The 17266-nt window shown below is 36.6% G+C and overlaps 1 protein-coding gene across 2 annotated transcripts in view; it reads left to right on the forward strand.

The window, feature by feature from the left end:
• LOC104132395 (cadherin-9) overlaps positions 1-17266 on the forward strand; it is a 70499-nt gene that overhangs the window by 45437 nt on the left and 7796 nt on the right. Inside the window, exons 3-8 of one of the 2 annotated variants that reach the window (XM_009645675.2) lie at positions 554-673; positions 2964-3131; positions 7953-8140; positions 9461-9714; positions 11050-11186; positions 12585-12706. In XM_009645675.2, coding sequence (XP_009643970.2) covers positions 554-673; positions 2964-3131; positions 7953-8140; positions 9461-9714; positions 11050-11186; positions 12585-12706 — 989 coding nt within the window. The remainder of the gene's footprint in view (positions 1-553; positions 674-2963; positions 3132-7952; positions 8141-9460; positions 9715-11049; positions 11187-12584; positions 12707-17266) is intronic. The other variant, XM_035901099.1, reaches the window with a different exon arrangement.

A 17266-nucleotide genomic window follows, 5' to 3' on the forward strand; every position in this document is an offset into this window, starting at 1 on the left:
TTGAAAACTGAGCTAATTCTTTTAAAAGAATCTTAAAAATTCATTAGGATAAGAAAAAATTTTTTATCCAATCTGACTTCAGATATTTGGAGGTTGTCATCTAAGCAGAAAATTGAGTATGGGAAAATTCACTTTAGGTTAATTTACTGATTAAGCAAAACTTAGAATCATAATGGTACTTTTCACACAGCAGCTACCTACCTTTTAAGTGAACAGTTTCAGCTGAGGTCATGTTGTTACCTAAGAACAATCTTTAAACCTGTTTGATCACCAAAATCCTACTGTTGTGTAGGGTTTCAAAGACATGTATCAATCCTTATACATTTACTCATGTTGAACTGAAGCATGAAACTTAAGTGATAACAATTTTAGTTTTAGTCACAAAGAAGATGGGACTTCATTTTACTATTTCCTTGGGTAGGATAACACTGGATTTGTTCACCAGATGCTGTTCAATTCTTTACTGAATTCAATACTGAAACCACTGTGTGTGGTTTACAAGAAGTAGGTGCCTTCTTAAAATCTGCTGATTCGTTGTTTGCTACCCATTTAGGTACATCTGTTATTCAAGTGACAGCCACAGATGCTGATGATGCCAACTATGGAAACAGTGCCAAGGTGGTGTACAGCATCCTCCAGGGACAGCCATATTTCTCAGTGGATCCAGAAACAGGTTAGCAATTCATTCCATCTTACCTTTTGCAATGACAGACAGGATGCAGGGATCGAGACACTTTTCACGTGCATTTAAATATTGGAACAGGCATATTGTATCATATGACTTGACCTGAAGCTGATACACTTTTTGTAAAGGAAACTGGAGTCACAATAGAAGTATACCTTTTTGGTTAAGATAGTATTATTTTAAAAGAAGAACTGATTTACTTGGTATGAATAAGACTTCTGGAAGATGACTGTAAATTGTAAACATCAACAGTTCAGAAAAGGTACAGAATATTGTAAAGGATACAAAGAATTTTGAAAGTATTGAAGCTTGTTTTACACCAGGTTCTGGGAATTTAATCTGTCTTTAAGAAAAGAAAAAAAGGAGATGGACAATTTCAGATTATAAGGTAAAAAAAAAATAATCCCCAAAGGCAAATTAATTATTTCTAAAAGTTTGAGATAGAATTTGACTATTGACAATTTTTAACTCAGGATGCTTTTTAAAACTGTACTCTGATTCCAACAGCTATTAGAATTGAAGGAAGAAGCATTAATGTTTTTAAGATGTAAAATATGAATGGAAGTCCTTTTCACTGTTATGCAGGAAATCAGATAAGAGACAGACACAAAAAAGAAAAACATGTGTGAACTTTGGGTATCTATAGCCAGAAGCAAGGTTCAAGAGAGAAACAAGCAACACCCTCCTCCCCTCCAGATACCTAATCCTAATGCACCTTAGACTTAGCAGGCATTGTATTAGCTTGTTCTGAATGTTACCAAAATTGTTCTTGTTTGAGAATCCAGAATTTAAGTGCAGTTGTACCAAGAATCCCAGAAGTTCCTAATCCATTGAGCGTGCTCAGATGATGGCTAATTTCCTGATTTAACAATTTCTTTTTTAAATATAGCCAGGGCATTATATCAAAAGGATAATATGAGCCACATGGCTACAGTTTTAAAAGGGAGCATAACAATTTTGCCTAGGATTAAAGTGTTTGGTTTTTTTCCCCACTTTTTCCTATCTGTCTCCTTTTTCTCTTTTCTCCAATCCCCCACTCAAAGCATCTTTACCAGCATGAGCAGGGAAACAGGACCAGTACCACATGGTGGTGAGGCAGGCAAATGATTTGGGGGAGACCTGGGCTCTCATCTTTGGTTCTAGGATTATCTTTCGTTTTTATCCAATTTGCTTTTTAATACTACATGTATTAACAAGCCTAGGTATGGTAATCAGAACCTGGCAATGCTGGATCACACATAAATGCCATAACCACTAGATTACATAGGTTTTTTTTCTGTTTCACTCTTCCTAGGAGTAGGAGTCTTCCAGGTGGGTTTTTTGGGGGGTTTTGGGGGTTTTTTTTTTTGCTTAATAAGACAGCTTCCATATCAAGCTGAGCTTGCACTGAGAGCCGCCTTCTGAGAAAGAAGAGGCAGGGCTGTGAATCTTCCAAGCAAAAAAACATGCTGTATTCAAATTCTCTGACTTCACAAGAGAAAGCTCTCATCACTTCAGCCTTGCAAAGCCACCACCCTTCTAAATAATAATAATAAAAAAAACTTTGCTTGGTTTTCTAAAAGAAAATATGTGTGTGTCCACTTTTCGTCTCTGGATCCCAGGAGGATTGAGGTCACTTCTCTGTCCAGGCTATGGAATTTTTGGTTTTCTAACCTGAGATCCCTACACTTTTTGTGTGCTATACAAGAGTCATTTGTGTGCTATACAAGAGACATTTAAATAACATTTATGAAATTCTTGAGATTGGACAACCAGAAAAGATTTTCCAACACTAATTTTACAGTCTTGTCCAATTCTTTTATTAGCTATACACCTAGCTGACTTACAGTGGCCATCACTGCATGTTAATTCTATGATCTATTACAGTCCAAAAGAATGAATTCAGGGCATGTTAGAGTTTACCTTCATGCTATAATATCAAAACCTCAGCAGGGCTGGAGATTATATAACACATTAAAATAATAACTGGGGATAGTTGCTGGAAAATTTCCTTAATTCAAGAAATATATTTACATTTTTGTCATTGAAAGGATAATTAAATTGATTTAGCACATCACAAAAATGAATAGTATTTCTGTTACATTTTTTCTCTTTTTTCATAAAACTACATTAAATAAGACATAGATTGAAAGGCTTATTGCAGTATACCTTGTTTTGATTGCTATGGATTAACATCTGCACGGTATATCATACATGAATCCATTTAAAAACTCTGAGATTAAAGTCGGTCGTGCTTCTCCTTTACCTCTCTGTCTCTCCTTTTTCTCTCTTCTCCAAGGCATAATCAAGACTGCTTTACCAGATATGAGCAGAGAAAACAGGGAACAGTATCAAGTGGTCATCCAGGCCAAAGACATGGGAGGCCAGATGGGTGGACTATCAGGGACCACCACCGTGAATATCACGCTGACTGATGTCAATGACAATCCACCTCGCTTCCCCCAGAGTACGTAGCATCAAATAGTTCTGTTGTTTTCCAGAGAATCAGCTGTTTCACTGTCACCATCTGGGATCTTTTCCTTTTTTCCCTTTTTTTAGTATAAATACAGGCCCACTGCTGTGTATGTTTATGTTGCAGCCTTATTAAGGCAAATGGGAGTCTCTGCCTCCATTTTTTTAATAGCAAAATATTTCTTGGAATGATAAACTTACTTCCCATTCTTACTGTGCCTACACGAATGTGAGCTGTAACAACAACCTAGGCTAACTGCAGGGTCGATCTGCTCGAGGGGAGGAGTGCTGTACAGAGGGACCTGGACAGGCTGGATCGGTGGGTTGCAGCCAGCTGTATGAGTTTCAACAAGGCCAAATGCCGGGTCCTGAACTTGAGTCCCAACAACCCCAGGCACCAGCTACAGGCTTGGGGAAGAGTATCTGGAAAGCTGCCTGGCAGAAAAGGACCTGGGGGTGCTGGTTGACAGCTGACTGAATATGAGCCAGCAGTGTGCCCAGGTGGCCAAGAAGGCCAATGGCATCCTGGCTTGTATCAGGAATAGTGTGGCCAGCAGGAGTAGGGAAGCGATTGTGCCCCTGTAGTTGGCACTGGTGAGGCCACACCTTGAATACTGTGTTCAGTTTTGGGCCCCTCACTACGTGAAAGACATTGAGGTGCTGGACTGTGTCCAGAGGAGAGCAACAAAGCTGGTGAGGGGTCTGGAACACAAGTCTTACCAGGAGCAGCTGAAGGAACTGGGGTTGTTTAGCCTGGAAAAAAGGGAGTCTGAGAGGAGACCTTGCTCTCTACAACTACCTGAAAGGAGGGGGTAGTGAGGTGGGGGTCGGTCTCTTCTACCTGGTAACGGATGATAGGATGAGGGGAAATGGTCTGAAGTTGCACCAGGGCAGGTTTAGGTTAGACATTAGGAAAAATTTCTTCACAGAAAGGGTTGTCAAGCATTGGAATGGGCTGCCCAGGGAAGTGGTCGAGTTCCCATCCCTGGAGGTATTTAAAAGGATAGATGAGGTGCTTAGGGACATGGTTTAGTGGTGGAATGGCAGTGTTAGGTTAATAGTTGGGCTTGATGATCTTAAAGGTCTTTTCCAACCTAAGCAATTCTATGATTCTATTCTATGCCTTGAAAGCATGTAGAGGAATTTAATTACAAAATCTAGGGTTCAGGTTTTGGAGACACTTGTAGTTCCACATGTCTAGGCAAGCAAATAGGTCAGCAAAATTTTGTACACAGAGTTGGTCAGGTGGTATGCTCTGCTGGAAGTCTAGGCATTTGGTTTAGGTACTTGTAATCTGTGTTCATCTCTTGATATTGAATGATTTTGATAATCTAGGCCAGTTTGACACAACTAAATTTTTTAAAAGTATCTCTGTAAAATAAAAAATGGCAAACAACAGAAAGCTACGCAGTACAGAAAGCTTCACAGCGTACTACAGAGCATTTCATCCTAGGCCACTGGTTTAAATCCAGTCCCAAGTTGTTATAATCAGCATCTGATAACCATTTGATAGGCTGCAGATAGAAGAAATTTACAGCCTCAGTTCAGTGCCTACTGCAAAAATGTCCACATTATAAAATTTGAATTGCCTGATGGTGCTGATTAGGGGCCTGACTGTCTCTCTTGACAGATTCACCAAGGACTGAACAAACAGAGCTGATTTAGAAAACGCTCAACTTGAACAAACTTGAAAAGCACTTCAGTACCATGGCAATAAGCACACTCAAAATAGTGCAAACAGGTCAACCTAGAACAGATTTTTAAAAATACTAGAAAGCTCTGACAGTGTGGGAGAAAGGATTCTTGAAATTGCATATAACTTTTATATCTCTATTCATGGTAACAGATTGTTTTTTAAAGAGAGGGGAGGGGAAGTACTGCAGTCCTCATAAAGAAAATATGATTTGAATTCACACTCAGGGTTTGCTGTCTGAGAATCACCTTCACATGGCAAACTCAAATAGCAATTTTTAACCAACCTTCCTGTTTGATTTCAGGAGGGGGTACTGTTTAAACACGTATAGCATGATATAGCCCATAACATTTCAGCAAATAGGAATTCTTGAACATAAATTAGAATGTGGTGTAGCTCATTGCCTTATAAGCTTTATTGCTGAACTAAATTAAATTAAATTAAATTTAAAAAAAAAAATGAAGAAGGCATAGAACTGAAAAATAATTTAAGGTTTTCTGTATCCTTAGTCTTTGTTCCTTATGATGCTTTTCTTTCAAGTTTAGCTGAATCCTGAAGTCTGTGGAAGTTCTGATTATTTCAATAAGCTTTGGGTTTGGTACTTAATTATACACAATTTGATCAAATTTACACAATTTGATGCATCATACAATATTCTTTGTTGCTTTCTACTTTGAACATCACTGAAACACATTGGATGGGCTGTAGAAGACCTGCTGTGGAATCTATTCAATAGTGCAATTTTTGTTTTGCTCATGACCCTTCCCTCTCATTTTCTTTCTCCTCAGCAGGGTAGTATTTAACACTTCCTAGGAAAACAAACATAGAAAAATATCTGGAGGTTTTGATTTCTTCTTAGATAGTAATGAAGAGGGGAATACCTTAAAAGAACTATCTAGTTCTGGAAGTCTGATCCTTCCAAAACCAAGTATCTTTTATTGTCTCTTATGTGAGGCAACAGTAAGTGAAAAAGGGGCCCAAAGGCAAGGGTGAATTGCAAATGGAAGCAACAGTAGTTAATGCCAAGGTATGGAAGAAAAAAAAGATGGATTTCTTAGAAGGGACAGAAGAAAGGAAAATGGCAGAGTGTGCTGTGAAGTACTGGTTGTTCAGACTGTATTAAAAAGGAATAATTTTTCTGTTTTGTTTTGTTTCCTGAAGGGAATCATGGACAGTTAAAAGACATAGGCCTAGACTGAATATAAATGGCACTTTAATGAAAATCTCACAGATTTTGAATTTAATTGCACTCTAAACCAAATTAGCCATCTCGCATGTCAAAAATGTGTAGCACTCATACAGAACTACAAAAATAAGGAATGCTTTCAGATCCAAAATCACTCAAGGTTGTTATTTATTCCAGAAGAAGTCTTAAGTAACGTGATTAAATCTATTCTCACAGTATTTCTGGCTCACCTGCCAAGCCCTTGAATTTGAGCAAGCCTTCAAACTTATGGTTAGCTGCCAGGAATCCTAACTTTCATCCCATTTTCAGCCTGGTTTAAGGGAATAACATACATCTTAGTCTGTGTGGATTGCAGCCAGACAGTCTACTGCTGAGTTTTCACTTATAACATTGAATTTGTAACAGAAAATATATATTGTAACATACGTAATACATTACATTACATATATTGTAGTATATGTAGTATATTGTAACAAAATTTAGCACCAGGTATTACCCTCCATTTTGTTATACATCTATATAAATATAAAGTATTTGCAGTGACACTCTTTTGTACTTAGTGTGTACATTTGGGGATAGAAACTCATTCAGCACTCGAGTTGTTTGGTGGAGTCCTTGTACTGAAAAGGAACCTTCAGGACCCTTTAAGTGTCTTAAAGCAAAGGACATGTAAATTTAGGAAATAGACTAGTGGCAAGAAAGATACTTGACGGTACTGTACTATGAGTCAATACAATTTGTACAGGTTCTTACTGGACACTTCAAATAAGGACTGTGCATTTTATTAGATGTTAATTTTATTGAGTCCAGACATTTAAAGTATTTTTCCAATGCTACTACTTCACACAGCAAATTAATACTAATTTACATGAGAAAATAGATCAAAAGAAACATCAGATTCTGGAATGTCACATGTAAAATGCTGAATACATTAGAATTTTTTTTATGTTTTCTTGGAAACAAATAACTGAAAATACTGAATTAAAAACATTTCTGTCTTGCTAGTGATAAGAGGTCTTCATTGTCTAGTTCTGACTGGTCAAGATAATAATCTGATTAATACCTTTTCTGCAACAGCATGTCTTTATAATTAAATTTTTATTGCAAATATTGTCAGAAAATACATGTAAATTCACTTTTCCTACACATAGGCAAGATTAAAATGTCTGTGTAATCTGAATTCTTTCTAGCAAAACCCTGATTATAAAAACATTAAATGAAACCAACCATTGAAAGAGGACAAAAAGTATATGCAGAGTAAATTAAAGAAAATCTGAATGAATCTGCATTTCAATTAACTATAGAAATTAACATGCACATGTATCCAAATGCTCTTTACCATGACTCTCCAGCATGTATTACCAATAACGGATGGCTGAATTACTTTCACAAAGAACACCTACAAAACTTGAATATATATTTTCAAAAGAATAAAAAAAAAGCACTTATTCTATTTTAGTCTCTTTCCAAAATCCGCACTGGTTTCTACTACTCTTGTGCCTCGAGAAGACGAAACAAAATTCCCTACTACTTCTAAATATATCTATCTGGGAACATTTCTAGAAACTGAGAGAAAAAATACATATATACTGTTAAATAATCAATCTTAGAACTGGTTCCTTATTCCTGAGCTTCTCTGTTCCTTATAGCTGACGAAGAAAACAAAAAAAAAACAAACAAAAAAAAAAAACAAAAAAAGAAAAAAGACATTAAAAGCACAGTACTGAATGGCTTTGAAGAATCACTTGAAATTTTTGTGACAATTTGTCAATCAACTCCAAACCCTGTTTTAAAGTTTAGTATGATGACTAACAGCATTTTTCTTAAAGAGTTTCAAACTTCAAGTTACTTAAAAAATCCAGGTGAAATTGAAGGTGTTTATTTTTCATAAGAACAAAGCTTCTAAAAATAATAAATGCTTGATTTTTCTCTTCCAGGCACCTACCAGTTCAGCTCTCCTGAGTCTGCACCACCTGGGACTCCTCTTGGCAGAATTAAAGCCAATGACCCCGATGTGGGTGAAAATGCAGAGATCGAGTATAGCATCTCCAATGGGGATGGATCAGAAATGTTTGATATCGTCACTGACAAGGACACACAGGAAGGGATTATAACTGTCAAAAAGGTTTATTTTTTCTCCCTCTCTTTTATATGTACTTAGCTCTCCAGGTGTTTTGGTTATTTTTCTTTTTCCAGAGGAAAGGAGGGTAGATCTCACAAGGGGTCAGGCTGCCAAGGAGTTGTTGTATTAGTTTTGTTCTTCTCTTTCTTCAGCAGATATCTGTTATTTTCAAGTCTCGAGGGAAATTTACTGGCATGTCACTTCACATAAAGCAATATTTCAGTGGCTGCTGTCTGTTCAATATATATACTCTCACACACAATACTTTTGAATTAGAGCTGTGAAAACCTGGAGGGGTTCAGTTCACAGTAGGATTTGTCAGCTGAATGCTGCAGTAAAGCTCACAAGGGTTGGAGGCTCACCTGAAGTTTGATGAACTTGCACCTCAAAGGCTAAGCTGTCCCTCTCTAATCTGTCCAATGGTCAGGTACCTCCAGTGCCTAGAATCTGTCTTGCTCCAAGTCCAACTTTGGTGAAACTTAAGTTGTTACCTATTATGCCAATTGAAGTCCAGGGAGCAAAGATATGGGCAGAAATTTAATTCAAAATACCATCTCTGACAGGTTTATTGCGCTTTTTTAGTGGTCAGACTGTTAAACTCTGAACACTATTTTCATTCTATTCTTACTAAACATATCAGTAACAATTAATTGATATATACATATATATGAAATATAGATCTATCGCATATATTTGGAAACGTGTATATTTATCTATGTGCATGCATGTATATGTGTGCACATATGAATTTATATATGCATATGCATATATGGATATGCCTAATATAAACGTCACATACTTTGGAAATCAGACATTATAGTTTTTCTCTCACTCTGAAGATATGGAGGCCAGGGACAGATCTCGGTTGCTCCTGATGCAAAGTAGTCCAGGGTAGATGGTAATAGGGGACGAGCAAGGAGAAAAGAAGTAAGACAGAGAGTATTTAAAAGCTGGGATAATTGTTCTTGTTCCTACAAATGAGATGAGACAAATAAGAACTTTAACAATTCCTACTTGTGTATTGAGTCCAACTTCCCTGTTTCCTTCTCTTTTTAGATTTTTCCATAGATTGACCCTTCCTGTTTTTCCAGGAATCTGAACAAGTGGTAGGCAGGGGGATCATAATTGCCTCGCTGTCCTATAATATTCCTTATTTTTCTTATACCTAGAAAAAGCCCTAGTATTCTTCGTCTTCTGCAAGATGAAGATCTTAGAGCTTTTGCTCCTAAAAATGCCTACACTTCTAAGTCAGTGTTATAAAACTGAATAATTTCTTGTAAAGAGACACATTTTTTTTTACTATTACTATTATTTGCTCCCCAGCGTCTGGATTTTGAAAACAAGATGTTATACACATTAAGAGTGGAAGCAACCAACACACATCCTGATCCTCGTTTTCTTCAGCTGGGGCCATTCAAAGACACAGCTTCAGTCAAAATTTCTGTGGAAGACATAGATGAGCCTCCAGTGTTCAGCAGACCCTGGTATTTAATAGAGGTAGATGAAGATGCCAAGGAAGGAAGCATTATTGGGCAGGTTGTAGCCCAAGATCCAGATATAACAAAGAATGCAATAAAGTAAGCCATAACACAATATAAAATGCTTTAGGTGTGCATCAAGTCTCATGTACGAAGTGTGATGAGAGTGCTATGCAGTAGGGGGCTACTTGAGTAATGAAGCCCATAGGGGCTACTGAAAAGTGTCAGGCAGAGAAATATCTATGGGAGCTTGTGAAGGCAAACACAGTTAAAAGTGCAGGGTATGCTTCTGAAGGACAGCCTATAGGCATCAGGTAAAAAGAAAGGAGAGGTCAGCATTTAAGTGGAATCAAGTTCTAGTTCTTTCACCAAACTGTCCAAAAGATTATGTTTTTATACCATGTTTCCAATGGCAAACTTGTGTAAAATACTCAAAATGGTGTATTTCTACACTCCCTGATGGTTGATAGCAGTCAGCCTTCTGTACCTTCATAATCCTCTAGACATAACACTGTCTACCATGTTCCATAGCTTAACTATTTAATGATCACATTACATTAAATAAGAAATTATTCCGAGAAAGTCATAACCATTATAGGGAAGAGTTCAGTGCTGTGAAATTGCTGTAATTGTTAACCATCTGCTATTATTATCTGCAGTGACAAAGACAGCACTGACATTTGTGTATTTATTATGCAACTGATTAGGAAACCTGATTTCTGCATTTCTGAACAAGCCTGTATTGTCCCGCAGCAGTACAATTTGGGGTAGGAAGTGTGAGAGGGGAAGAAAATAAAATATTTTAAAGTAATCTATGTATTAAATCTCAATTCAATCTAATAGTGACTAGTAACTACTAGACTAATTTAAAAAAAACCAAAAAACCAACCAGTAAAATAAGTTTTTCCTTGCTTGGAAAGAACAAAACAAAAGCTAGTGCCATAAAGTAAGATTTTAAGAATTTTCATCTTAAATAACAACTAATCCAAAGATTTTTCTGATGATTTTGATGGTCCTTGTGACATCTCAGAAATAGCTTGTTATAAATTGATACTTAATTATATCTGCAATGTGTGTCCTTTGATGACTGAGTTCTCTAATAAACAATTAATTTGCAAAAATATTATCTAAGAATGTTCACTTTTGGTTGTTATTCCAGCATTCACTTTATAACATAAAATGTAATTTCAAATACCAATCTAAAAAACTGCCCGCAATAATAGTTTGCTCTTCACCCCCCTCACTAGTCTTAAAAAATAGTTTCTATTTGTCACATGCTGCACTCCTCAGGGAGCTACAGGAAAACTTAGGTTAATTCTAAACAAAACATTGACAAACCACAGTTAATATTAGAAATCTTTTAGAAGTGGCTGTGAACTAAACTAGAGACTGTAATAGGAGATAGTGATGCTCGGTTGTACTGTATCTTGATAGATATTCTGTGGATCGACACACTGACCTTGACAGAATATTCAACATCTATTCGGGAAATGGATCCTTATTCATCTCAAAGCCACTTGACCGTGAAGAAACTCCGTGGCACAACATCACTGTCATAGCAACTGAAATCAGTAAGTTAGAGATCATTTATCTGAGAAGAACATTAGATCTGAGAGAAGACTGAAATTCTACAGCATCTATGATTTATCTAGTTTCATTAGTTTTGCCCTTATTCAGATATTATCAATATAGACAATATCTTTAAATATACACCTGAAAGTTCAATTTACTACTTTAGAATTATCTTTGCCCATTTGTGAAAAGATAATTTGGAATGTTCAGGCTCAGCAAAACTGTGTACAGTATGTATTAGACAAGTTGACTGATTCCCCAAGAATTCCCAGCAGATAATTTAGTGCAGGTGTGATGCACTGGCTTTATCCTAAGCTCAGCCTTTGGGAAAATCCTTGGAAAAAAAGATGTCCATGACAGAGAAATAACACATTGTCAGAATGACCACGGTAAACAGGGGAAGAAATCATGCTTTATCCCAACTGCTTTAATTTATCTTAAGAAAGGCTTAAATTTGAATTCAAGACTAGAGGAAATTCTTTCCCCTCCATGTCTGAAGCAAACCCTGTCTCTAAGTCTTTCACCTGGATTCTATTCTATCCCATTGGTCCCTTTTAGATCTGCACCTCTCTTGCCTGCCTTTTCTTTCCAGCCAACAGATAACAGTCATCAGAGGGGGGAAAAAGAAAAGAGATGCTGATTTTAGGGAACAGCTTTTCTCTCTTCCTTCATTCACCCTATAGATTCCCCAGCAGTTTATGTGCTTAACAGTCTGGGGTTTGGGTAATATGGAGACATTAATTATGTCCCCGTTTTCAGAAAGACTCATAACTTTTCCTCATAAAAGCTTTTTCATTGTTTGGTCAAATATGGTCTCCATTTTGAGTATGTGCTCTGCAAGATTCATCTCCAGCGATAGCTTGACTTTGGAGATCAAGTTTGTGAAGACCAATTGATGATATCTACATACATCCTTTTTTGTTTTGTCTTTTTACATTTGGGAGAGAAAGAATAACTTTGTGTTGTTGTTGGGGGGAAGGGGGCTGTGGTGGTGGTGTTGACTGACACTGTTTAGCTGCTTTACTGCTTTAACAAGTAAATGTTCTTGACAGCTTGACCTCAAGAAACAGCTTTTGCAATGAATCATTTACTGTGCTGATGTATGGAATACAAGTCAATAATAACTCAGTGGCCTATTTTTAATGCAAATCAATTTCAGTATACTTTGTATTATTTCAAAATACATTTGCTATAATAGAACGATTTGTTTCAAAAACAAATTGGACTTTTATGCATATGGAATGTATGTCAGCAGAAAATTAAACATAACTGTTTTATTATAATCAAGATAAATGAGTATTTCTAATGTCTATTGGAAAAAATATATTAGATAATTTCAGGTCTTTTAATAGACTGTAAATCTTTGCATTGTAATATAAATCATTTTCTTGTTTCAGATAATCCTAAACAAAGTAGCCAGATACCTGTCTTCATCCGGATTTTAGACATAAATGATCATGCACCAGAATTTGCCAAATACTACGAAACATTTGTTTGTGAAAATGCAAAAGCAGGACAGGTAAACAAATAATTACTTTATTGAAGAATTTGTAATGAGGCAGTCCTGGACTACCATCATGAAAACTTCACTATATCTTAATTTGAGCAACTGTAAAACAACTCAACCTCTTTTTTCCCTACTTTCTACAGAAACTACCAGTTGATTCAGAAAAGGTTTGAGGAGATAAAAGATGCAGGATTTTACCCTAGTATAATAACATAGCATGTAATACAAAATCATACTTTAAGGTCTTTTTTCATTCCTAATATTAGAAAATATTTTTCATAACTAGTTATGCATGATGCTACAAAACTCTTTATACTGTTTGATAATTCCATTTCTTTCTTGATTTTCTTTTCAAAACCTTAGTTAATGTAGCTACATTTTCAAGTACACAAAGCAGGAAAATCTTTTATTATGCTTCAGTAAAGGAGATAAATAAAATAAACTTTAACAAAATAAACTGTTTCCATTGAAGTTAAACTTCAATTTGGAATTAAGTTGAATTTGGTCAAAGCTCATGCATATCCCTTTTTAAACCATCTCAGCAATTCTGCAATAATCTAAAAAGACAACAAGATTTGTAGAGAAAATAAAGTGATAACTGGGAACTGAGAAAGGAGGCAGACCAATGGAAGTCAGAGCCAGGATGCAACAGAAATCTTTCAACATTACTGCCACTACAACCAACATCTATTTATGATAATGACAATCAGCCTTTCAGTTTTAAATCCTGTGAAGAAAGATGTTTTGTTGATTTTTAATTCTGAAAGTATTTACCAAAGGACTGGGTTTAGAAGCAGATTAGGTACCTCAAGATTGTTTTTCAAGTATGGGCCTGAGTCCATGCATGAGCCACTTTTCTTGACTGATGCATTTTTGAGTGAAAGAAAAAGCTTGAGATCATTATTTTCACTAGCACAAACCTGAGTGCTTCCTACTCCAGTGGAGAGAGGCCAGGACGGAGCCATAAACTCAGCTTAGGTCTGTCCTTGTGTCTCACTAGTTTTATGCTGATATCATCCAACCAAAGATGGCTGATTTAATGGAAAGTATGTGGAAAGGATCAGAATGTAGGATATTGTTTGTCCTTAGAGCACAGCGACCATACAACACTCAAAGGCTGTACAGGGCTGGGGGACAGGGATACACATCAGGAAGCATGCTCATGTTTTACCTTGGTCACTGCCCAGTGTTGTATTTAACACAGCCACGAGGGCTGCGCTGAAAGTAGTATAAATTGTACCTGAGATAGGTCTAGAATTTCAGGTCCTGTAGAACTCTAGAGCAAGAACATGCGATTTACTAGATGCAATTCAGATGTTGTTTTATGAATGGTTTAACAGATGAAAAAAAAATAGAAGAGATCAAAAAAGGGAGAAAAAGAGGATACAGGCATTGTTAGAGTTTGCATTCAATTCTACTTATTTTTCATTCATTGCACCTAATACTGGAATTTAGGTAAGTGGGTTAGAAAGACAGAGGATACTTTGAGTGAAATCACTTGGCTTTGAAGAGGTACTTGACCATTATTTTATTTTTCAAGAAATTATGTAAATAGGGGAATATACATATCAAAGGCAGTGATGAATTAAATTAAAATAGTAGAAGGAATTATAATATCAAAAAAAGGAACAAGGAACACCTTTTGAAACAACTGAGGTTTATGATCAGAATGTTGGGTCTTAACCAGTGACATAAATTGTCACATAAGAAAATAAACACAGTTCAAGCCTTATAGAATGAGCAAAAATTCCCTAAACTTCTGCTTATTGTACACTGATAGTTTTATTTTGTGATTTATAAGCTGTTTTTCCAGGTGGAATACATTCAAATAATTCTAGCCATTAATTTCAAACAGCTAGCATATGACCTAAATTCTGTCTGTGCAACAAAATCTCTTTGCACAAGATGAAATTGAGACAAATAAGTTTTAAAATTTCTGTATAATGACAGATAACAAAGTGAGTCTTGTACTTTAACTGTATAACACAAAGAAAGGTTCCAAAGCTTACAAATGAATATTTCATTGAAATTAATCATATGCAATCTTATCAGCCAGCAAACACAGATTTTGTTGTATATTTGAACCAAGTTTGATTCAGGCATACTGCTTGTCAGTTTCCTTAACCCAATTTCCATCTAGTCTAGCATACTTGATGAAATATCCATTAATGTATAAAATTTCATCTACCTTTCTGGTAAATTCTGTGTTTTTCTAACAACAGAGATTACAGAGGCTCACTAGATAGACATACTGTTATTCAGACCTTCTTTCCATCTAGTGCACCAATATAATTCCAGAAATTATTTTTCTGAATTGGAAAAAAATCCACAAAAATACTAGAAAGACAATGTGCATTCTGCAGAGTAGCTACAGAACAACAAGAGATCCAGACCATTGTTCTATTTGTTAACAATTGGGTTCCTCAAGACAGGCATCTGTGTTCATATCTGGAAATTTACATATAGTGGACATAGTATTTTAGAAAACAGGTTACCTTCAGTACATGAGACTACTTTTATTTCAGTGCCTAAAAATAGCAATGAATATTGAGATACACACTTGAATATTTTGGCCAAGGATGCTAAGTTCCAGATAGTTTGTATTGCTCATGTTTAGCAGTCCCTCTATGATACAATGAAGATACAGAATCATGTTGTGTTCATTTGGTACTACTCCACTTGATTTCAGAGATCACCTAAAGCAGCTGTCTTAGAACCATTGTTGCTTCTTGACACATCACAGCAGTGCTTCTACATCTGGTCCCCATAGCGGGAAAGCCAAACTAAGAAGATAAATATATTTAGTTAATTTTTAATTTTTTTTTTAAATTAAGCCCAGCTATTAATCACATTGCTCTCTAAATCTCAGTTGCATCAGGAAGCAGTCAGAACGATCAAATATTGCTCTCTGCTGCCAAGTGACATTACTCATTCTCCACATCAGCAGATATTAGAGGCTGCATTTGTTGTGTTTTTCAGATAGCCTTAGGAGAGCCAGAGGAAGGAAAATCCTACAGAGTGTCTCCTCCTCCCCTGCCACTCTTTTCTCTCCAAAGAACAATGGTATGACTGGGGAGAAACATTATCACGAGAGGTTGATAAAAAACTATGTTCATTAGGCTGGAACAGATTTGTCACCATGTGAGTCCTGTTCCACTGGCTAATACACAGGCTAAAGAGAAGTATGACAAAGCCTTCCTCTCACACAATTTAGAAATCCCTAATCCTTTGATGGCGTGCTAGAGCCCCAGGGACTGTTGTGGGGAAGGCGCTGGTACAAGATCCCTCATGCCCTTGTCATGGGAATTAATTGGGTCTTTTTTAGCTGGATTAGAGGACGAGTCTTCTCCATGGAAACCAGGAAGATTTACTTGAAAAGGAGAGAGATTTAACTGAACAGTTTACCAGTAACAATTTAGCTAATTTCAACACCCATCAATAATAATATTTAAGAAAATAATCAGGGTCGGGTTTTTTTGCACTGATGCTGTATTCTTTCTTGCCATTCAGGGGCTCTCAGACATCAGAACAGAGAAAGAGTTTGTTTCCTCTTTCAGAAAGCTGGCAGATTTTTCTTTTCATTAGTCTCCATGTCGTTGTCCCCCTCCCCCCTCTCTTCCCTTTTTCAGATGGAGCAGGCAAAGATCACATTTTTCATTTGGCCATTCCTAATTATCAGTCATGAGCTGTTTACACATTGTAGCTGCCTTCTCTAGGTAGACACCTATTGGCTTGATTTAGTGAGAGACCTATGCTAACAGTCTGTCTCTCTTTTGAAGTATGAATTGGAGTTCAAGGGAGAATTTTCCAACTCCCAATAAGCATTCAGTTTTGCTTTAAAACTGCCAACACATTTGTGGAACAGAGCCAAGACTTGAAAACCAAACTGTTTTGCATTACCAAACGTGAAGCTGTGTTAAGTGGCAGGCACTTTAGAATATTTCTTAAGACATAAAGCATCAAGATCAAAGGTCTATTCAAGCTTGCACACATGTGATGGAGGCTGCCTTCTGCAGCTAGCACCGTACAGGTGTATAGGCTAGAACTGTGCCTGAACATGTGCGATCACTCAAGCTTCTAAATGACAAGATGGGCATCCACTGACAGCTGGATTTATTTTTAAACACTTCTGTGTGGGAACACTTGAACTATATTATTATTTCACTCCTCATCCCACCCACTTACACTGTGCTGTGTTATTAATACATTCAAGATTAGTTAGTGACTGGCCTTACCAGATCATACAGGCAGGAAAAGGGGCAAGAGAAAGAAAGGACAGGAGAAACACAAAGTTGCTCTTCCACCATTCTCCCATAACATCTTCACTCTACTGCAGTCTGGTGATTGTCAAAAGCACAGTCTCTCTCACAATATGTTTTTTCATAGTTTATTGCGGACAAAGTGCTGAGATCTTTCCAGATTCCTTGAGAAATATTTGCAGCACAAAATAAGTTTAATAAATTTCAAGAACAATTTTTTCTGTTCTCTCCTATTCCACTTCCAAAAAATGCGTCAGACAAAAACAAACAGCAAAATGTCCCAAACATCCCCTTCTCAAGTGCCTAGTGATAT

Source organism: Egretta garzetta, unplaced genomic scaffold, assembly GCF_000687185.1.
Source record: "Egretta garzetta isolate BGI_Z169 unplaced genomic scaffold, ASM68718v1 scaffold308, whole genome shotgun sequence".
NCBI classification, from domain to species: Eukaryota; Metazoa; Chordata; class Aves; order Pelecaniformes; family Ardeidae; genus Egretta; species Egretta garzetta.